General features: G+C 41.4%; 1 protein-coding gene across 1 annotated transcript in view; it reads left to right on the top strand.

Moving 5' to 3' along the window:
- LOC119012672 (centrosomal protein of 128 kDa-like) overlaps window positions 1–22,856 on the top strand; it is a 36,876-nt gene extending 14,020 nt beyond the window's left edge. Inside the window, exons 15-25 of the mRNA XM_037086701.1 lie at window positions 242–703; window positions 3,070–3,234; window positions 4,398–4,562; window positions 9,910–9,969; window positions 12,069–12,261; window positions 14,666–14,715; window positions 16,152–16,175; window positions 18,708–18,785; window positions 19,192–19,305; window positions 21,206–21,314; window positions 22,056–22,856. Of these exons, the coding sequence (XP_036942596.1) occupies window positions 242–703; window positions 3,070–3,234; window positions 4,398–4,562; window positions 9,910–9,969; window positions 12,069–12,261; window positions 14,666–14,715; window positions 16,152–16,175; window positions 18,708–18,785; window positions 19,192–19,305; window positions 21,206–21,314; window positions 22,056–22,129 (1,494 nt within the window). The 3' untranslated portion in view covers window positions 22,130–22,856. The remainder of the gene's footprint in view (window positions 1–241; window positions 704–3,069; window positions 3,235–4,397; window positions 4,563–9,909; window positions 9,970–12,068; window positions 12,262–14,665; window positions 14,716–16,151; window positions 16,176–18,707; window positions 18,786–19,191; window positions 19,306–21,205; window positions 21,315–22,055) is intronic.
- Window positions 22,857–22,884: the final 28 nt, after the last annotated feature.

Raw genomic sequence — 22,884 nt, 5'->3', positions numbered from 1 at the left:
CGCAGCCCTTATTCAAGACCAGTTTAACTCAATCATTGAAGTTGTCTAAAGATAGACACATAACAATACTCTTTATAGAAAGGCTTGTTGTTAGTTACAAAAATATTGTCGAACAACAGACATGGCTGAAATTTTGATGTTGATTTGTTCTGTTTAGTTTGAAGTCTTAACACAGAGAAAAAAGAAGAAGACAGTTATCAAAAGAGCTTTGATCAAATTCTAACAAAGATCTTAATTCTAGGTGAGGGAGGCCTCAGCTGCCCTGCAGGAAGAGACTCGGCGTCAGGCTGCCGTCCAGGCAAGACTGGAGGAAGAGAACCAGAGGCTGGAAGAGCGAGCTGACACCCAAGCTCGACATCGTCGGAAAGACCAGGACACACAGGCTGAGCTCCAGGCCGCCCTAAAGCAGATGACCTCAGCCCATGCTCAGCTAGCCCAGCGGTTGGCCGAGGAGGACAGCTCGAAGAGGGAGCTCCAGAAGGGCGCCTTGGAGCTGCAGGCCAAGCTGGCGGCAGCACAGGAGGAGTGGGCTGCACTGCGGCAACAGCTGCAGCTTGAGAGAGACGTGCATCAGAAAGAACTGCATAACATGAAGGCGATGATGGAGGACAGCAGGACGAAGAAGGATCGTGAAGTGCAGGACATGCTGAAGCTCTGCAGGCAGGAGCGGGATGAAATACAAGCACACCTGAAGGAGGTTAAGGTAAGCTCTGTTATGAATATGCTCAATGTATTTTAACGTACAGTTAAAGATAACAGTCTGGGAAATTAGGAATGCTCCAATTTATCGGCAACAGTATCTGCTGACATTTGCCTTGTTGACTGCTGTCAGCCTAGCAGCAAGTAAGATGACATTGATGGATTCAGGTTCATCTGTTGTGTCTCATACATTTTGGATCGGCACATTCATGAGGTACTTGCTTGTGACATTTGTGCCATCGACTTATAAGACAGTGTAAGAACTGTTAAATTTCTGCTCATTGAGCAGGTACTTGTATGGCGAACTGAAAAGGTTTTTTAAAGCAGGCACTTACCAAAAAAAAATCTTTTCTATGTGAAGAAGGTTATAGCAGATATACATGTTTTTGATTGAATTTGTGCTCTAGATAGTGTAATGAAGGTCTCAAAGACTTCTTTCTTTTTTTTCAATTACATTTTTCTACATGTCTGTAGAGTAAATGTGTAGCTAAAGCCAACAGATAGCTTAGCTTAGCTTAGCTTAGCTTAACATAAAGACTGGAAACAGCTAGCCTGGCTCTGTCCAAAAGTAACCAAATCTCTGTTGGTTACCTGGCAGCTCGTCCCAACCAAGAAAAAGTCAAGCCCATCAACAATTTTGTTTTTTGTACAAATTGAATGAGCTAAAACTTGATAATTGATGAGCATTGGATGTTCTGATACTGATCCAATGACAGGAGAGGCAGATAGGTCCCCCAGAAGAAAAAAACACAATATAATTCAAACACTGGGATATTGTCAGCACTGGACAGAGCCAGGCTAGCTGCTAGTTGTAACATGAGAAGAGTATCAACTTTCTCGTCAAGCTCTTGGCATAAAATGCTATACGTATATTTCCCAAAATGAAATATTCCTTCAAACATAGCTTAAGGCCCATCTAATAGAGCTCTACGACACACAGTCATAGTTTTTACAAACCTTTTGAGTTGTCAAGGTCATAAGCCAACCAAAGAGATTTGCACGCAGGCATGGATCACAGGGTGCCACACTCTAATTGACATTTAGAGTATCATTGCCACACACTTCAATTTCAGCACAGGGAAACATGCCTCAGCCACTAAACATCTGGCATATTTCCGACTCAGCGAGACACAGACAAAATCCTCATTTAGAGTAATTTTCTTCATTGGCCGGGGCTCTGTCCTCTGAGTGCGGGTGAACTGAGGATAGCTGAGCTGTTAATGGTGTGTGGTGCCCCGTAGATCCTCACGGCCATTCCAAAGCTCCAAGCGTGAATATTTAAAAACCCCAGATATCAGACCTCAGAAGTCTCATCAAGGCAGTGCTGGAGATAGGGGACTCCACTTGACTTACTCCCCCAGCGCCCCTCCCTTGAATATCTCCAATGATGAGCCCTCATGGGTACATTGTTTCTTAAGGGGCATGGTCCTCGCTGATATGGTTGAGTTTAGCCCATTAGCTGTGCTGAATGGCATTAATATCTGGCATAGCTCATTGTAATGGTGTCATTTCCGAGCACGGTAAGGACAAGGGCGTTTGCGAGAATGTTTTTAAGTACTCGCCTAGGGGTGCTGCAGATGTCCCTAAGAAGCCCACCCAATATTCACACAGCATAGCCAGAAGCCTGTGTAACGTTTTTGATACAGTCAACTGTCAGGAAAAGCTTAAAATATTCTTATTTTCTTGTCCTTGTCCTCTCAGTCTTGATTTCTCCTCCACTCTATCTTCCCTCTCACTGTCTCTCTCTGCCTTAATCCCTCTCTTACCGCCACCCTCCAGTTCTAATTTTGCATTTTCCATCTGTTTTTTCCCTCTCTTTGCACTTCCAGCAGTTCTGTTTTCCATTTTTTCTTTGTTTATGTCACTCCTGTCACACCCAGTCGTCGGTCAGTGTTGTTTATTCCACTGTACGATATCTTGAACTGTGTGACATAATGTAATAAATGCAGATTGAAAGCTAATGTCTCAGGCTGGATTTGCTGGACTGAGGCATGACTTGAAGACCTCAGTCTTTTGCTGTAGCATTTCCCTCCTTGCCTTGACCTATTACATGATGTTCTCTGACACAGAATGTCATGTCAGTCCTTATTATAAATTCACCCTGTACCTGCCAGATGTGAGTCACGATTTTTAACAAATAGTGTCTGAAAAATTTGGCATGCTGCACAGAATATTCACAAAGCAGCATTATGTCAGTGAAAAAAAAAACACTTTTAAAATGAATTTGCGCTACTTACTCATGCTCCAAGTGTATTTTGGGGCTTGGAAATCACATTTAAGTTGATATTTTTGCTGCAGAGAAACCATCAGTCCTCATTATCTCAAATTATTGCATGTGTCATAGCCTTAAACGCATCCTCTCTCTACTAGGCAGATGCAGCGTCAGACAAGGAGCTGTGTGGGGCGCTGCACATCAAGTTGGACAGGATGAAGGATGAGTGTGATAAACTGGCAGAGCAGCTGAGCACAAAAGATGAGGCACATGCGCATCTCCACAGAAAATACCAGCTACTCAAACAGGAGCTGGATGACAAAGTAAGCCCTGCTTCCTCCTCCATGTGTTGACAAATATCAGATGATGTGAAACTTTCAATAAACTCGGAGTATCTGTTGTCATATCGTGGAAGTCTGCGTGCTCAGAAGGAGTCCTGAAATATCTGTGCTGATTCTAATTAATCGTGACAGAAGAAGTCCAAGGACATTAATATGAAAAGAATTTAAAGGGTAAGACAAACTGTGCAGACATCAGCAGCCGTTGTAGTCCCAGTTTTAACAGAAGCCTACGCTTCACTGAATGTGCAGATCTCACAGTGCAACTCTGACAACTCATTTGATACCTTTTGTTTAGCACACGAGGATAAAAGAGCAAGGCTTTGTAATTCTGCTTTGTAATGACAACAAGATAATTCATCTGTAGTGTTAAGGACTGGCTGTTCACATAGCAATCGCAAAGGTACTGCTTTTTAGAAATGGTTGCTGCAGGGAGCGACAAATACAATATAATAACATTAAGATTTTAACTTAAAGTGACATTGCCTTCTTTCCTTCCCTTTAAGGTTGAGGATAAGGTAAGGTCATGTGATCATACAGACGTGAGAATGGGTCAAAAGGTTAAGTGCTGCCAATTCAGCACTATTTTTAAAGGGGCTTTATCAATATGCCCTTTAGTGTTTTACAACAGCAAATGAAGTATTGAACCCCTCTTCACCTCCCTGACAGGCCCCTGATATTGTATTTTTGGGGGATCAATGTATTGATTTGAAATCGGGTGAATGGAGAATAAGGGGCTCTTATAAATATAACATGGGTGGTTTATTATCTCAGGGACAGGAACCTAGACAATGTCCCTTGACAGCACTGATCTGTTGGTTCCTGTGCTTCGAACGTATTGATTGAGTATGTGCTGGTAGGGACCCTGAAATTATTGACAGTACAGGCCAGAGAAACAAAGTCAAACAGGTCTGTTTGTGTGAGAGGAAGCTGAATGGCTCTCTTGATGCTCAAGGTTGTCTTTCTTTCCACGGATATATTTTACAGTACATTGTAAAAAAAAACACTGGAATTGATCACAATCTGCTGCAGTGAGTGCCCTTATATTCTATCCTGTAGGATTCAGATTATGTAACTGAGGAACCCCTGACAGTGAGCGCTAATTTGCATCCACAGTGTCCCACTCAGCTCTTTCCCCTCCTCCACAGGTCAGGTCAGGTGAGCGGAGACGTGCCTCAGAGTCGGAGCTTGTTAAGCTGGAGGAGAAGGTGTTGCGGATGGAAGCGGAGCAACAGGCAGTCCTTACCTCCATGGGTGAGGAGCTAGATGCAGCTTGTCACAGCCTGGCTAGGAACGGTGAAGATAAACTGCAGGTATTTTTTATTAACATGATACTAAATGTCAACGTAATATCTTGTAGTTTGTGTGTGTTTAAAGCTGCTTTTAGCTGCAATGAGGCTGATATGGCAATTTTTTACATGGTACCTTTTTAAAAACTCACCAGACACACGGCGACATTAACATTCCATTTGAGACCCATATTGGTCCAATATTGACTCGACTGTTGGTTCTGATGGTCCACCAACTCCTGAGAAAAATATTTGGGTCTTTAGTTTGCTAAATGGTCTCATAGACTCATGCTGACTAAGTATCACGCACTTGTCTCTGAGATTGTGTGCTGAAAGTGGCTGCCTACAGTTTTGTGAAGGTTGCAGAGAGAATTCAGTATCTGTGTGGGCCAGAAAACCAAAACAGTGAGGTAAAAGGTGAACAGAGCTGCAGTTTAGTATTCATTTTCAGCATGCTTGGCACTACAAGCTACTCTTTTTCATTATGCAGTCATTTGATCCAGTTCCAGCATCATTACTTTTTAATGTCAATATTTAATTTCCTAATTCATTTTCATAATTAAGTGGACAGGCTTTAGAGACCATGGGATAAAGCCAAATTGAAAGAAAAGCACAGGAGCTGTCACCTTCATCTGAGTGCACTTTTTTTCATATATGACTGCCAGCCTGGCTCTACTCGGTTTGACTGAGTGCGGCGAAGTTGAGGGATTTCCATTACAGGAAATGCATTACACACATTACAGCAGTAACTATACATGACTCCCGAAATGGCTGAGAGAAAGGACGACGAAACAGCAGATGTTTGGTTTCTCTCATCTTGTTTACTTTCAAAGAGATTCAATTAGAAGCTAAAAAGTACTGACAGGTTCCCTGCACAGACTCGAGTTGAGTATTGATTTGCAACACACACTTGTTTGAGCGGGGGGTGCATGTTATGAGCTTGCTGCAGCCGCGAGATGCCATCACAGCCTGCTCAAATACACGTGGGCTCTGCTTGGCCCTATTCTGGAGCAGGTTCATCACAGGTGTAACTCTGCTCAACTTGGCTGATAAAACTGGTGATGGAAAAGCAAATCGGTGTGGCTTGGTTTGACTTGCCATGGCCTAAAAACAGCACATACCTCCCAATTCACATTTCTTCCCATCATCGATTCATTTCCAAGATACAAAAGCAAATTCTGGCCCCCAAGTATTTAATGGTCCATAATAGGTAAGTACATTTCCAAAAAGATGTTCAGTTATTCCTTTAAATGACCTGAAGGCACGTCTAAAAGCAATGCTGAGCTCTGGATTCTGTATCGGATGAAACTTTTGAGATGTCAAGGTCAGAAGTCAGCCAAAGAGTTTTTTCCCCCCTATTAGCGCCCAGACATGGATCACAGGGTGCCACACCATAATTGACATTTAGAGTATCATTGGTACACACTTAAATTTCAGCATAGGGTAACATGGCTCAGCCACTAAACCGATAGATGAAAATTCTACAACACTTTACAGTGCTTGAATACGTCTAAGTATCGACTGTGTGCATAATTTTGATTACCTGAAAAAGAAGAGCTCTGAATGTACAGTATGTGCGTATTATATAACTAGCCTGGTAGATGTTAGATTATGTACATTAAAGCTTATTTTGCACAGTAAAGAATTTACAGTGCCTCTGAGAAACTGATGTTTTACACATATTCCCTGCTGGACATCCCCACACCCACATACACTAAACCCTCATGGGACACATGTACAGTCCCACCCCACCCTACTTGCTTGCAGCTGGTTTTCCTCTGCTGCTCTGGGCTAATGAACTCAGCCTGCTCTTATCTGCTCATATAGATTCCCCAATCTGGTTCAGCAATGCTGCAGCCAGACATGCGAGAAAACGCCTCGCCTCATCTGTAATCTGTCATGTTGAAAAGAAGTCAAACTCGCAAGTGATTGGCCTAATGAGGGAAATCATTAACAGTTAAAGGCCGCATTAGGTTTCAGTTACCTCATGGTACCCTCCTTCCTTCTCTTTAGAAGCACTAATGCAAGAAGTTTTACAGCGCTGTCTTGAAAGAAGTGGGAAGTAATAGATGTAGTGTGCTGTCGGATGGAAGATTGGGTCTCTGCTGTATGCTGGCAGTTGATATATCAGATGCCAAAAGAAACTAAATTTAAAACTTCTTCCTCTAAAACAGCAAGTTAATATTCACATCTTTATACAAGTCTAGAACCTACACTGAAACCTTGTGAGATCCCTCCTCTTGGGTTTCTTTCCTGTCCCTGTCTGTCATCTCTCCCTTGTGCCCTAAAACCAGTCCAAACCTTCTTCTGGGCTCAGCTGAATAAAGTGAGTGCACACTGTTTAACTGTGAAGTTCTGTGTTTGAATCCAGTCTGGGACATTTGTCACGGTTTATTCTCTTCCAATTTTCCCCGTCTTCCTTTACTCTTATAAGTTTTAATGGAGTGAAATGCCACAATGGTAATCTCTATAAAAACATCTTGCTGTGTCCTTTCCACTTGATTTTTGCCTCAACATCTCTGCATTTTGCTTCCCTTCAAACTCTGCCATCTTTACCTTTTTCTCAGCAGGAGGTGAAACAAACAAACTGTAACCAAAGACACACAGTCACAGATTTACCCGCCTTCTGAAAGAGACGTACAAACCACGCAGTCACACATTTAAATTAGCAGTGGCAGACTCTTGGTTTCCACGGCAGTGCTGCTGAGAAAATCGTGGCATTTCTTTCACTTCAGCCCCACAGAAAACACTTTCAACTCCCAGCCTACTTGTTCAGTTTTTCAACAGTTTCACCTCCTTTTTGTCTGCCAACTGAGCAGCGCTGCCTTTGATGGTTCGGGAAAGAGTAAAGAGATCGTGAGGCATGTTTTATCCTCCCACACAGTCACACGCTCTGCCATGTGGTCGTACACTCCCTGAGACTGGGACCTCTACACAGCACCACTCCATTGCTGTGCTTTGAGCTGCTGTTGCAACAACTTGGGAAATTCATTTTGCTTGGATCTGGTTTTGAGCGACATCTTGAAAAAGTTGCTTGACACCTGTGTAGCAACAGTGTTGTTTTCCTATGCGTAGGACAGAAAGAATCCCAAAAAATCCCGCTGCTTGGTTTCCATGTCTGTTGATCATGTGTAAACACCTTGCCACAAGGGTGCACTTGAACAAACGCTTGTACTTTTTTTGTTGACGTGTTTCATGGCCCTGTGTGAGTTTGCGTGTATGAATTGTGTATTTGTTATGAATTCTGGATTTTTTTGTGTTGTTACCTGTATAGCAGGATGGGATTTGTGGTTTGCTCCATCTTGTTTGTGTATTAGCAGGTGACAGGAAGTTCCTTATAAACTAAGGCTGCACAGTATCGTTTCAACATTGACGCAATGTGCCCATCCATAATAGTCACATTGCAGGATGTACAATGTCGAGTAAGGCAAATTAAAACAAAACACTGCATGCTAATACTTTTTGCTGCTTGACATAAAAGCAAAACATGCACAGTTCACATGTGTCCATGTAATATTACATAATTTAATTTGATTTAAGGATACATGGGAGTTTGATGCTTGTGAGTGACAGCAGAATATGCATGCACAGTGAACCAGTCATTCTTGTTCAATTTGCTTTGGTTGCTCCATTATTGCTCCTGAATGATTAATAATGTCAAAATGAGCTGTTGAAGTTATCTGGAGGAAATTTCCATATTTTTTGCAATATCATGCAGCCCTATTATAAAGGGATGTGCACAAAACCCTTTGCAAGGGTTAAACTTGGGGCCAAGAAGCAATCATTTGCTCTTCATATTCCACAGGAGCATGTCATGTTCATCTAAGCTTGCATCTAAGGCTAGCTGTGCTTCTTGATCAGTCCACCGTTTCGCTCCAGATTGAAATAGCTCAACAGATAACGGATGATTGATTGATTGATTTGATATTTGGTGCATATATAACGGCTCAGTCCAGAGTGTCATGACATGACGCCATCAACTCATCCCACCGCAGCACCTGAACAACTGCAAATTTAATTTTTAATATTTTAATAATATCACCTTTCTTGGTTATTCTGTGTATCAGTGTGAAATCCTTCTCTTCCATGCTTATTACAGTATTGTGTCTGCACCTGCACAAATTGATTGAAATTTCAAGTACATTCCTCACTCAAACTGGACTTCATCTGAAGTTGACTTTCATTTGTACCTAAAGCACCACACCTCCGCCAACACAACCTCATTTTTATAACTCAGGGCCGTTTTTGATTTGAATGACTGCTTGGTCATTTCACATGTTTACTGATGATGAAACAAGACCAACTCTCCGTTATTTGCTAAATCAGAGAGGGCTGTAGGTCATAGGATAAAGCTGCCACTTCAGGGTGCCGTGCAGGGTTTCAGTGGTCTTTTGTTGCTTATCATTTGCTGCTATTTCTCCATTCTGTATCGCCACTATCATTATTTAAAAAATGGCCATAACAAAAACAACTACTTTTTTTTTTTTTCCAATAGCTGGTGCTTAAAGTGCTACCCTAATGGCCTCTGTAAGGACAGAGATCTTACTGGCGACGTGGAGATCCAGTGGAGATTTTAGATAGTTAAATGTGGCTGGATTTTTTTTTAATAGGTATATCTGATATTCCATTTCACGTCCTGGCATGTATACATGCATTCATCCCCTCATATGGAATACGCATGTAATGAAGCAGAGACGGGATTTTTAACCTTTGGTGAAAATTCCACATATCAACACTTGCAGTGTTGGTCGGAGGAGTGCTTTGAACTGAGTGCCATCTTGTTTTGTGACTGTGTTTATCTGTGTATCTGAGTGTTTTTTTTTGTCGTTAGAGTGGTGTGTGTGTGTGTGTGTGTGTGTGTGTGTGTGTGTGCCAGCAGTCATTAGGAGCTGGCAGACAGTCAGTTTGTATTGCTGATGCTGACAAGCTTGTCTGGGCAGGATGGAGCACACTCCCTGAGCTCATTTTTACGACACACACACACACACACACACACACAAGTTCTGTGCGTAGGTGTGTGTGCGTGCACCAGCATGTGTTGTGTCATAGGCTGTTTAACACACACGCACGCCAATTTAAGTTGGCAGAAGCCGTTCTTCACAAAGTTAAGGGTTTGACAGGGGGCTGCTCTTCTGTTTTTTATTTGGTTGTTTGTCCATTCACATTTTCCAGCACTATTTTTAAATTCCAGTATGTTTCTTTATGTGCATTTGTGTCTATTTAGACGACCTATACATATGTAAAATCCCCAACCTCAACATCTCTTTGCGCTCCTTTGCATTGTTTGCTTTTGGAAGAACAGCTTTTTAATGCATGATAACAAATGCAGCTGAGCTCACATGTACATTAATCTTTGTTCTCTTTCTAATAGGCGATCTCCCAGAAACCTGGATTAGTGAAAGACCCCCACCGCTGGCTTGCTGAGACAAAGGTATGATTATCACATGCAGTTGTGCTGCTTCCTGTGCAAAGGATTTTTTTTTTAAGTTATCACTTATACAAGTGAGAAAACACAAGATGAAACATGTGACACTATTACCATAAGCATCCTACTCATATACAGGCCTACACTATATAGAAGATTAATGAAGGACAAAGGCACAGAATTTATGTAATACATTTTTCCACACAAACGCACAAACATAAAAGTATTGTTCCAACCACATATGGTTGCATTGTTGAATACATTTATGTACGTCGCTTGTTTAAACAAACATTTACTGTAGTGTGACCTCGCAGAGAAGATGATTTATTGTCAAAGAAACCAATTTTCTCAGCTGAGCACTGATGTGTGGTGAGAGTCAGCAGTGATCATAATGAAACTGTGAAGTTCAGGGATTTGTGACAGAATACGTTTCCATAATAATCATAAGGGCAAGGACAACTGTAAATTCCACTACCCTTACAACTACAGTCATAGTGAATTATTTCTGGAGTTTTCATTCCTCTGAGCCAGCATCGCTGTCAACATGACGTTCTCCTTTAGTGAGCCTCTCTCTTAATTAATGAAGTTTGGATGCAGTTTTATTAAATGTTTTGCCTTCTTGCAGTTAACTTCTTTTCCTCCGCAGCAGTAGTTGCCTTCTGGCTTCTTTCCAAGACAAATCAGTTCCAATTTCATATTTCAATGATGTGCTCCACGAAAGGAACATGTAATTATGGCTGTGGCGGTGATGCATGATACTGTGTTAAAATGTGTTTACACAGTTCATACTGTTTATCACCATAATGTATATCTACTGTCAGAAAGCTTTCAGAGCACTGTGCATTTACAAGAACAAAACACTAGAGAACAACAGAGATAATTAGCTCCCTAGTTAGCCATTTTTATGTTCAGAAAAATCTACATATGATTTACAGGCTTATAGAGTACAGCTAGAATTCCCATTTCACCAATCATTTGCATGGCTCAAACAACCGTTTGAATGAAGCATTGTAAATGTACGCACATTACCTGTTGGATTGACAGTGGGCTGCTCGGTGTTTTCTCACAGCTTTCATTCTACTTATTTCAGCTGGGCTTGAAGTCTAGCTCTCTCTAAATGTTTCTGAAAATGACAAAATAATGATTATATGTTGAGGTTTACCTTGAATACCCAGTGTGCTCTGACTGGTCAGCTCATTTATACGTGCTCAGACATGGTGACGTGTGAGGTCACAGTGTCACAGAATTAAAGACTAGACTACTGACGAGACGTTTCAGGCACTTCAGGAACAGTGTTTTCTGCTGAAGAAAGGGCATTTCTGTTGATGTCGTCTGTGGGCTTTTAAACCTTCAAGACGTTTAACGTGAAGAACACACATGACACACAGGAGTAAAGGAACAAAATGGGGAAAAAAAGCATCGTGGGTCTCCTTTAAAATAGAATAAATACATACAAAAATGATAAACAAACAAACAACAACACGTAAAACAGTTACATTCAAGAGTTGTTTGAAATTATAGTTTTGAATAACTCTATAGAAACAGTTGTGTTAAGTCTGAATGTGTGGTAAAAAAGTGTAAAGCAGCATTCTGCAATTTAGTGTTTGCATTTGGGACTTCAGTCGACGGTCACTTGACAGCCATTAGCACGTTGGTTTCAAGAGGATTGTAAACTCGTAGCATGGACAGTACTGGGGGAAGAAGCCTTTGAAATAAAAAAATTAAGAAAAAAATTGGAATTAAGATGTATCTTTATGAAAGAATTTGGCTTTCAAGGGAAAACAGGATTCCCCTGTGATTTTCTCATATCAGGCAGTTTTTGTGATTTAATTAAGGTCCTGTGATGTCCTTTGCGTTAATTAGTGTGCAGGCTCAGAAAAACAATTGGTGCACAGCCTTGTATATATGATTATGAAAGGAAACATTCCTTAAAAGAAATAGGTCTGAAACACAGAAACAGAGGCCTTAGTAATGTCTCGTTCCTAATGCTCGGATCCACTTAGATTTTTAATATGAACTTTACTGTAAGAGTCCACAGAGTCCATTCCACTTCACCCCTATCGAAAGCAGTCATGCATTGATTTTGTATTCATTTAACCAACCAGACCAAGCTCCGCTGGCTGTGTGAGGAGGTGCGGGAGGGCAGCATGAGAGAACGCCGTCTAAAGAAGCAGCATCAGCAAACCCGGGATCAACTGCAGGCACTCAGGCAGAGCCGGGACTCAGAGCAAGCGGCTCTCCTGCAGCGCCTGGACCAACAGGAGAAGCTGCTGCACTCCCTCAGCACTGAGAAGAGAGGTACACAAACAGCTGTGAACAAGTAAAATACCTGCACGTTGATTTCACTCAAACTCTGGGGAAATCTGAATTTGTGTCTATGCGTTTTTATCTTCGGTTGTCCACGCCTGTTAAATTTAAGACACAACAACAACGTAAATTTTTACTGTAGCAAGCTTAATGAAAATAAAGTTAGTCCTCCACTGTTGGACTAGTTGTCCTTTTGATTGATACAGCCTACTCAGACACTGACTTCCTGTTTTCTTCCTCACTCATTTACATTTTAATCATCCCGTAATTAAAAGCAATTAATAATGAAATGCCTGCAGTCTTTTTGTCACAGAGTGTTGCGTTGTAATGGATGCTTGTTAAAATGGCCGTCTGTGCCTGTGTATCCGATGGATTGTTTTTTAAGACCGTGCAGACAGGCCTGTCTATTTATGATTACAAATGTTTGAGAGAGCGTCTTAATGTGTGTGAACTCTGGGATTTCTGTGGGAAATGGTCTTGTTTTTGGCCATCCCAAGTCCCATTGTTGACTGGATTTCTCCTAATGAGCTCTAACTGCCGGAGGAAGAACAACTTGTTTTCAGTGCTTCATCTGAACAATACAGGGACAAGGGGCCTAATTTGTGTTCCATTAACAGAGAGAAAGAGAGTTAAAAGACACAGTGAGACCATAAAGAGAGAGAGAGAGATGTAGACCTGAACTGGGGAGATGGAACACCTGTACCAGAGACAATCTACTGTCTGTAATTTCACTCTGTTTTTTGGCTATAGCGGTGGTATTGCACCATTTAGATAAGCCATCAGATGATCCGGCCTCATCTCCAGACCCCCTTTAGAAACACGGTTCACTCTGTCTTTAGACCCAATCAGCCATTTGACACAAGTAGCCTCGTCTGTCTTCGCTGCAGGCAGAGGCACTGATATGGTCTCTGTAGTAATTAGACTTAAGAGTAATCCGCATGTCACAACAGCTTCAGGATCTGGTTATTTGAACTGAAGGCGTGCAAATTAAGATTTTATCAGCTGTGCTTTGAATGTGGCTTCTCAGTAAAGTGGTAGCTCAGTTGCTCTCTTGTTGTGATTATTGCAGAGCAAGACAAGACTGACAAATCCCCACCATGCATGAACACGTACATTGTGATGAGCGCAAACGACGAAATGAATTTGTAGCAAAATACTCAGCCATGCAATGACAGTATACCTGTCGACATCACAACTGATTGTTGTTTTTGCTGCCTGTTATATTATCCATCTGGAAATTGTTTTCTTATGAGATTTATTATAACTGCTTGTCTGCTCATCAGTGTTAACGCCAGCAGCCTGCAGAAGCCTTGTGAGATATACAGTAATTGAGTGTCAGGTTGTTGTTGCAGTCTTTTAATCACTTGAGCAGGACTCTCTGGTGGACTTCTCTGCATGTGTAGATAACAGCAGTTCTAACCTCAGAGGACCTAACCAAAGTTTAAAGTCAGATGTGTGTAATCCCATAGCCAGAACTGGTGTTTCGCTAAGAATAAAGTCAAGCGTATTGGTCAGTTTAAGATGTATGTTTGTTTATGTGCACACCTGCTTGAGGAGATGGAGATTTATTCACCCCCTGGTAATTATATAGTGAACTTGAAAAACCCAATGAGATATCAGTATGTTAATGTATGTGTGCAGAGCTTCTCAGATTACAAAAGAATCTTCTCTGATTGTCAGTTTGTATCAGCGTAAATTTAAACAATATACTAATCTTTTTCTAAAACATTGTCTTCTTCTTTGTTATTCTCATAATGTGTTGCCGCCATTTCATTAAAGCGTTTTCTGCTCTGCATAATGCCAGACAAACTAAACTCGGGTAAATATTGTGGCATTTGCTTAATAGAATTCTGTTTCTAAATGAAATCAGTTATTCCTCCAAATTAACAGCTCATTAAACAAACAAAGCAGTGATAGTGATTAAAAACAATTTGCTGTTGCCTTCAACAACAAACACACGCAGAGATTGTCTTTCCTCCACCTGTTCGGATATGAATAATCCAGACAGTCGAACATATTTGGGTGTCTGATATTCACCACACGACAATGACACTAATTTAATTTTTCTTTGTCTTCAATATGCTCAGGGGTTTAGTGACTGGGCCTACTTTTTCATTCTTCATAGACTGGAATTGGTAAAATAGATAATTTTGGGTTGTTTAGTTGTTTAATAAACCCTTTTCGCAGCAGACATTTTGACTTGTCAAAGCAGGAAAATCACAGATGCAATTTTATATAGTTGAGCTTGTTCCACTGTCCAGCATTGTGCTCACTCATTGACTTGGCTAACTGGGACAGTTAAAGGAACTGTACAGCTATTTGCTATAAAGGGTCAGTTCCTTTTCACATTTCCCGACTGGCAAATTCAACACTTCATTTGCAATTTTTTTTCCAGAGCTGTTGGAGAGGAGTCGTGGGAAAGAGGAAGAAATGAGGAGCCTTCAGGTTAGCATTTTATAATCTTTATTAATCCTCATCTGATTGTCTGTTCATTTGTGTCTGTAAATCTGCACCATGAAAGATAGATTTTTAATATCCAGCTGGCCCATAATTTCGACTATGTCGCCAAAAACAGACAGCTGGTACTCTTCTGTTTATGCACCACATTGCCTTCAAATTCTCTTTCTGTTTTGCATATCTGTTGGGTTGTTTTTTGGAGCGACTGCTGGGCTTTAGTCATCTGAGCCCTGTGATGCAGTGCTGCACACATTAGTACACAGCCATGGGCCTGACAGACTCATTGCAGCCTTGCTTGGACAAGTAGCTAATTACTGCAGACACGAGGCCTTGGAGTTTAAAAGCCACCAGAGGCCTTGTCTCTGTCTTTCAGTACTGCAGCATCTACATTTGGCAGGCCACCAACTCACCTAGTCTGGATTGGACTGGCCCCCAGCACCTCACCGGCCCTTTACTCACCATTAAACAGAGAAACACATGCTTACAAGCACACACACACACTCACACACTAAAATGTCGGCTAAGCATTTGTTCGTTCCGAAGGTGTGTTTGTACCTCTGTGAACGTGCGTGTGTTTGTGTTGGATACTCGGGTCCCATCTGTGGCTGCATGATGGCACCTGCCAGTGCTCGTGTGCAATTAATCAGCCCTCTCAGACCCAGCCGAGCTTTTAATTATGAAGGATGAGGAGAGAGCGATGTAGAGAGGAAGGACTGATAGAGTGAGGGACGCAGACGAGCAAGAATCCGGGAGGGGTGGTGGGCTGAGGAAAAGAAAGTACCCTTGTTACAAACCGTCAACACATTACAGGCAGATGGGGGAGAGGCAGCCGGTCGGGGGGAAGAGCAGGTGTGTGTTTGAGTGGCAGATAAGAGGCATAGCATCACTTATGCATCGTTAGAGAGGGAACATCAGTCAGGAGCTGGATGAGCGGCGAGAGCGGTTTGTCTTTGTGTGTGTGTGATAAGAAGCCTGTTGTGTGCTACAGACTCTCTCTAGCCCCCCTGCGTTTCCCTCCCTTGGTACCTTTTTGTTGGAACACTATCCCTCTCGTCTGTCACTGTTCTCCTACCCACACACACACACACACACACACACACTGGGTTTCTCTCTTATTATCTACCATTTTGAGCAGTTACCTGGACTTACTGTCTGGACTCAGTTTTATTAGTGTGACCCTTAAAGGTCCACTATTACACTCATTTTCAGGTAAATACTTTAATTTGGGGAGTCTGCAAGAAAAGTTAACATTTTAATGTTCTAAAAACACATTATTTTGCTCATGCTGCACCTATATTCACACCTTTTCTGTCTGAACTATCAGTTTTAGCCCTGTTTCTTAAAGAGCCCCCCCCTTAAATTTGGTTTTGGATCTCACTTTTCTATGTATATAAACTGATATTCCTGTTTCTGTGTCCTAACAGGACCGTGTATTGGACCTAGAGATGGTAAGGTTTTGATTTATTGAATCAAAGTGCAGCATAAATAAAATTGGTGAATATATATTCAACTTTAAATAACCTGTTGTGAAGTGAAGTGCCCCGGAGCCGTTAAATCATGAAGTCATGTTGACTTTCAGCATGATTTGATGCAGCTGTGTGGGCAGGTTCACCTGAGGCTGTGTTTGTTTAACAACCCATACAAAGCTACCGCCGGGTTAGAAATGATTGCTTTAGTCAAGGCTCAGAGCTCTGTTAATCATCATAAGTCTTACTGATGGGGTTAAGAACCAAGCTGCGCTGACAGTACAGTATTGACCTCAACGTCCACACGGTTAATGTTCACCACTAACATCCTTAATCAGCTATTAGATGTCAGCCCAAAATTACTTAGCACTACTGAAAGCTCGTATTGACCCGCACGCGTTTTACTCACTTGGGGGGAAAAAAATGGATGAAGCTGTCCATCCATCACAATTATGTTACCACTTTGCATTTCCAATTAGCTGCTGTGAGAAAGACGAGAAAATACTTGACCACTTTCAAGTCCAGTAATTTTCTGCTAGCCACAACAACACATCGGCAAGAAGCGCTGACCCGTCCTCCAGTCAGTGTGGGTTGTACCGATCAGCCGACAGTCTTGCATGTGTGTCATTGTGCCTTTCAGTGTAGCAATCAGCATGACACCTCGTAACAACCAGTTCTTTTGATGCTTAAACGCTCCATCTGAATGGTAATGGGAAGGCTATTGAAATGTACAGTGCAGGCATGAATAGAATGGAGTGCGGCTGGAGTAGTTATTCAATCAAAGATTGCACGGAGTGAGTGCGTTGCAACAAAAGTCCTCAATTAGCTTTTGAATTGAGCAGGCGGGATGACATCATGGCTGGCAACATGTGGGCTTTAGCACACCATTATTAGTTCATGCTACAGTGAATATGATAGAAATCATCAAAAGGAAATTGTATAACACTGAATAACAACCATCATTTATGAATTGTAAATTAAACTATAGGTAATTATTTCTGACTGTTAACAAAAACTTTACAGTTGTTTGATATTGGTTTGTAAAGTATTTTTAAGTGTTTTTTTTAATAAAGTGACATAATTATTGTTGTGTAGACTGCACTCCCAGCAACAGACATTTTAAGATGGAGTGAGAGAAGAAAACAACCAGTCTCTCCAGTCGTACACTTTTTTTTTTTTCTTTTTACAAATCATACCATGTAATAGATTAATCTAGACTGATCTGCTGGAACCCAAATGGTAACAGTTACTAGGCCTGAAGTATAGCAGGATACATACTTAATTGAAAGTTAATTCAAAAAGAAGAGTTTTTAAAGGCCTCAGCTGAGTCAGACTGTCAGATGTCAGCAGGGAGATTTCTTCTCGAGAGAAGGGGGAATGATATGTAATGAGATCAGACAGATAATGAAGGGGCAAGACCATTTACAATTTTATAAGGCGTGTGAAGCACCTTAAAGTCTGATCTGACATGGATAGGGAGCCAATAAAGTGAAGCTGAAATTGGTGAAATATGATCAAATCTTTCTGGTTTTAGTTTTAGGATTCCAGCTGCGGCGTTCTCAACCATTTGCAGATTTTTAGTGGTAGTGAGCAGTAGAACAGACAGCAGCATGCTACTGTAATCCAATCTAGACGAAAACAACCGCATGAATTAGAATCTCTGCATCAGCCACGGACAGAGGAGACCTAATTTTAACTATGTTGCGTAGGTGGAAAAAGGCGATCTAGGTGATTTCTTTAATGTGCGAGACACAACAAAAAAAAAACAAACAGAAAAACAGTATCAGCTCTGTACGCTTGTTATTTGGATAGTACATCCCATTATCTCTGCAAATACAAAGGCATCATTGGCTGCCACACAGCAGTTAAAGCCCACGGACAGCACATCCAGCTGTGCAGCCATCATCAGTAATCATTGCTTCAGGTGACCTTTGACTGCGAACAACATCTCATATTACCAAATATGTTTTTGATCCATTATTTCGTCCTCACATCTCTTTCTTTCATCTTTCTTTTCTTGGTCATAAATAAGAAGTGCTGAGGAACAAGGAACACAAATGAGGGGAAGGGGAGGAAATTAAATGGAACTGGGATGTAGCTCCAGTATTTACCAGCTGTAATTCTCTATTTGCTATTTACTTAAAGCATTGCAGTGCTTTCAGCTTGTCCCTTACATTGTAATTTATGATTTATAGAGTCTTAAATGATGCTAGAAGAAATTTATAATTAAAATCATCACACTTAAACATCATTTGTGGTCTTAATACTGTCAGCTGCAGTCTCAGAATCACGTCCAGATGAATCACTTTGGATATGTTTTTTTTAATTTATTGTAGCACAAACACAGATATTGTATTGATTCCTCGGTTAAATCTCTCCCACTGTCGTGTTGTTATTTGTTGCCGAATTAAATGGCTGCAGTTAAATGGCTAAATATGAGCATCATACAAACCGAGAAACCAATATTTGCTGTGATAATGACCGAGTTTTGTTTTGGTGTGTGTGGTTTGACAGAACACACGAGTGGCCCTGAACCACTTGGAGGCAATTCCAGAGAAACAATGTCTGATGGAGAACTTCAAAGATTTGGAGGTAGGTTCACTAAAAGCAGTTTAATGATTCTGAAACCAAGTCCAAAGCCACGACGCACACTGCCATAATTTAATCTCTGGTAGCTTCACTTTCACAAAGATTCGTATTGATGTGTCAGAAAACTGTTTTACTGCCGTTCAACATCAGTCCCGCCCTCAAAGGGACAACAACTCTGAAAATATGTTTCCTCTTCAAGCTGGACTGTCGGATAGATTCTTACTTGCCTTGTTGCACTTTTTTCACATGAATCCATTTGATCAATGTTGTGTATTAATTTCCGCATTGTTCTTTTATTATAAATTAGGTTTAAATGCTCAGGAGTTTTCGTCTTTTTGGCCTCGTAAAGGACGATTGTGTCTTTATTGCGGACGATTGTTATGACACGGCCTCCATTTTGTGCCCTCAGGAATCACAGCGACAGAGGGAAATGGTAGAGCAGCGCTACACCAAATACAAAGAGATCGTTTGGGACCTACAGCACCAACTTGACGAGTCCAAGCGCAGAATCCAGGAGTACAGAGTACGACACACACACTCACACACACACACACACACACACACACACACAGCAGACAGATGTGATGCTGTACTGTAGAAAAACGAGCTTTATAATGCCGTACAAGAGCCTTCACTCCCCAACAACAACCCACACTTTTTTCTATTTCAGTCACTAATTGCGCTGCTTTGTTCAACAGCAGCGGTTTGGATAAGGATAGCCTGACTTTGAGAGCCATTTATGAGTCTAGCTCGCCCACACCGGTGCCAGTGTGTGCACTGCACCTAATTTGCAACTTGTATGAATAAATGAATAATTTCACATGCTGGTAATGCATCATGGATGGACAGAGTGGGACGAGCTTGAGCAATGGCACAAATGTACACTCGAACACAACCTGAATTTTACCAGTCACTTATAAGTGCTTCAGTCATTCTCTGTGCCAGAAAGCCGTCAAGGGGGCCATCAAGACATCATTGTTGACAGCTGATGGCCATCAGCAGTTTTCAACCTGCCCCAAACAGCAATACAGTCACTTTTTAAATGGTTTAATCTGCCAGATTACCCTGTTGGTTTGCCGAATGACTCCCGTGTCGAGCGATAAGTGGCGATTGCATTAGTTTAATAGCTGCTGCCCACCCGAGGTTTGTTTAGGAGAAAAGGATGGATGGAGTGTCTTTACGAGACTTCCATCTCGATCAGTGTCACAAATGCCAATAACAACAAACAGCTCCACACTGAATGCAATAGTTGCTCTCTGCTTGAAACACCTGTAATGCTAAAGCTCTATTCAGACAGGACATCTGTAACGTTGATTATCTGTACGTACAGGAAAAAAGAAATCAAGAGATGACATCGGATAGATTTGTGGCTACATTCTCGGTCTGTCACTAAAACTTTGGACCAATAGACGGATGTAACGTATCGGCAGTTATTGGATAGATTGTGATTCAATTTCCAACGAGACATTTGTTCAGTTTGACGAATCTTAACATCGTCACGCTATCAGACACCTCAAGATTGCGGCTGCCAGTGTTGCTTTAAAATGAATGTATTGTAGTTTACACACTGAATGAATAGTTAAGTTCCATCATACTCAGTCATATTGAACAGGACCAACTTTTTCCTCTCTGTCCGCACGCATGCAGCCGCTCTTTATCACCCACACATGCACTCTGCTCTACTCTCTCTATTCTGCAAGTCAGTTTAATGATGTTTAAACATCAGTGTCATCAAACGTATTTCCATTGCTGGTGGTGATGTCAGGTCAGTAAAGCTGGGCAGCTCCTCGTCCGGCCACAGCAGAGTTATGATGTTTTCAGCTCAATGCTAACATCAACATGGCAATGTGCTCACCGTGACACTGCTAACGTGGTGATGGTGAGCAGGTACACATTTGCTAATTAGCACTGAACCAAAAATACAGCCGGGACAGAATGGGAATGTTATTAGTTTAGCAGGTCATAAATCATTATCATTAAACCTGTTACATTTATAGATGTTTTTATGTGAATGACTAAAAGCTACGAACAGTATTTACACAACATTGGATGTGTGAATGTTGTGGTTGTTGCCTCTGATGTCTTGACCTCCCTCTCACTCCTCTCCCAATGTTTATATGTCTGAGTCAAGATTTATTTCAACCTTAAATGTATAAAACTTCACAGTAATCCAGCGATTGTTGAGATGTTTGTCTGTCTTTGTGAGCCTGGCAATGTAGGAGTGAACCTGACAAGTTGCATCTGAGTTGTACTGTGGCCAAAAATGTTTGCTGGCATCACCCAACAGATCTAAAAATAATCATGTTTTCTTTTCTTTTGCACGTTTTCTTCTTCTTCTGTCGTGTAACGTGCGTTGCAGCCACACAGTGCTGCTAACTGAATGCTTTCAGCCCCGTCGGTGACTGTGTCCTCCTGTCTTCCAGGACGAGAAGCTGGACGCCACTTCCAGGAGCCTGAAACTTGCTGCTCTTTCTTCCTCCATCAAAGGCAGCAGCACGTTCCTCAGCAGCACGCTGAGATCTGACACCCTGTGTGAGTATTTATATACTGAAGCTGCAAAACCTGTGCTCTGACAGCTTATCTACGGGTCGGTTTGATGGTAGACAGGTTTTTTTTCCTGCATCTCTGCATTGCGAGATAATTTGAAAACATGTCCCTGTATTCTAAATCGTTCGGTCGGTATATATATGCACAGTAGTAGCATGAGCCTAAAATGAAAATCTAGTTATGTTCATCATTGTTTCAGTACTGCTGAAGGCCACAGTAAAACAGTAGTAGTGATATACATAATTATAGGTAATTAAGTTAAGCCTCGACAGTCTTGGAGCACGGTCACTTCTATTTTAACGTGTCTCTCAGAGCTCAAACTTTCCATCACTGCTCTCTGGAAGTGTGTATGTCTGTATCACTGCCAGTGGCTCAGAGCCACAATCACTTGAAGCCCTTTTCTAAGCAGCTTACAGATATTTGGCACAGTGTGAGGGAAGTGTACTTTCTGTGGCTTTGTGTCTGTTTTACCTCCAAGAATTATCGTGGCCAAAACACATCTCTGCCTATTTAACACTAGTGTTAATATACAATACAATTACCACACGTATTCATGACTGCTTTGGCAGTGCAAGGTACTAGTTGTAATGGAACAGATCCATTAACAATACGGGGGGAAACACACAGTAGCGCTCCCACACATCTGGGCCTGTGACTGGTTGATAGACAGACGGGGAATATAATCTTTTCTCTCCCTTCTCTCCTCCTTCGCTCCCACTGCCGCAGCTCCTCACAAACGCCTGACCAGTTCAGACTTGGACGACTCTGCAGTCAACGGGGCCAGACCCCTGTCAGATTAGCTCGACCTTAAGTGAACCTTTTATCTGTATCTCTACAAAGCCAAACACACGGTGCTTACAGCTGATTCTACCGGCCTGGTGCTCATCCAGAACAAAGAACTTGACCGAACCAGACGGCCCAACGCTCAACACTAATCCTCCACGACTACCTCAGCCAGGTAATCACTGAAGGTGCTCAGGAGCGGGCGGGGGGAAACTGTGACATTTCACATCAAACTCTGAGACTTTGAGAAATAAGTTTGGACACTGTAAAGAAGGAAATACTGTGTTTAAAGTGTTTAAATGTTATTTATAAGAACCTGAGTTGAATGTATTTAATTGATTGGAAGAAGGTCAAACCAAATAGTTCCTCTGTTACATTTCTTGCCACTGTTGAAACGATTTAACTGAAACAGATGTTTTGAATACTGTTTACCATTTGACCGATCTATACTCTTATTATAATGCATTTTATAATATCTGTCGTAACATCATTTACTATAACTCTGCTGGTGCCTTTTGAATAATATGCAGTTTTTAATGATACACTGTTTTCTCTTCATCATGAAAATGTGACAGATTTTTTTGTTTTTCCTTTTTTTTTTTATGTATTGGCCAATTTTCTTTATGACTTTCTGTTTTTTATATATTTGTAAAAACAAACAATAAGCACAAAGAGATGTCATCTATTTTTTATGAAATACGAAGGAAGTGTACGCACTATGAATAAATCCCCCATGCATCTAAATACCTGGCTTTTATAAGCGCACTTGATG

Source organism: Acanthopagrus latus, chromosome 22, assembly GCF_904848185.1.
Source record: "Acanthopagrus latus isolate v.2019 chromosome 22, fAcaLat1.1, whole genome shotgun sequence".
In the NCBI taxonomy this organism is placed as follows: domain Eukaryota; kingdom Metazoa; phylum Chordata; class Actinopteri; order Spariformes; family Sparidae; genus Acanthopagrus; species Acanthopagrus latus.
The sequence above is the reverse complement of the archived record's forward strand: the minus strand, read 5'-3'. Positions and strand labels throughout refer to the sequence as shown.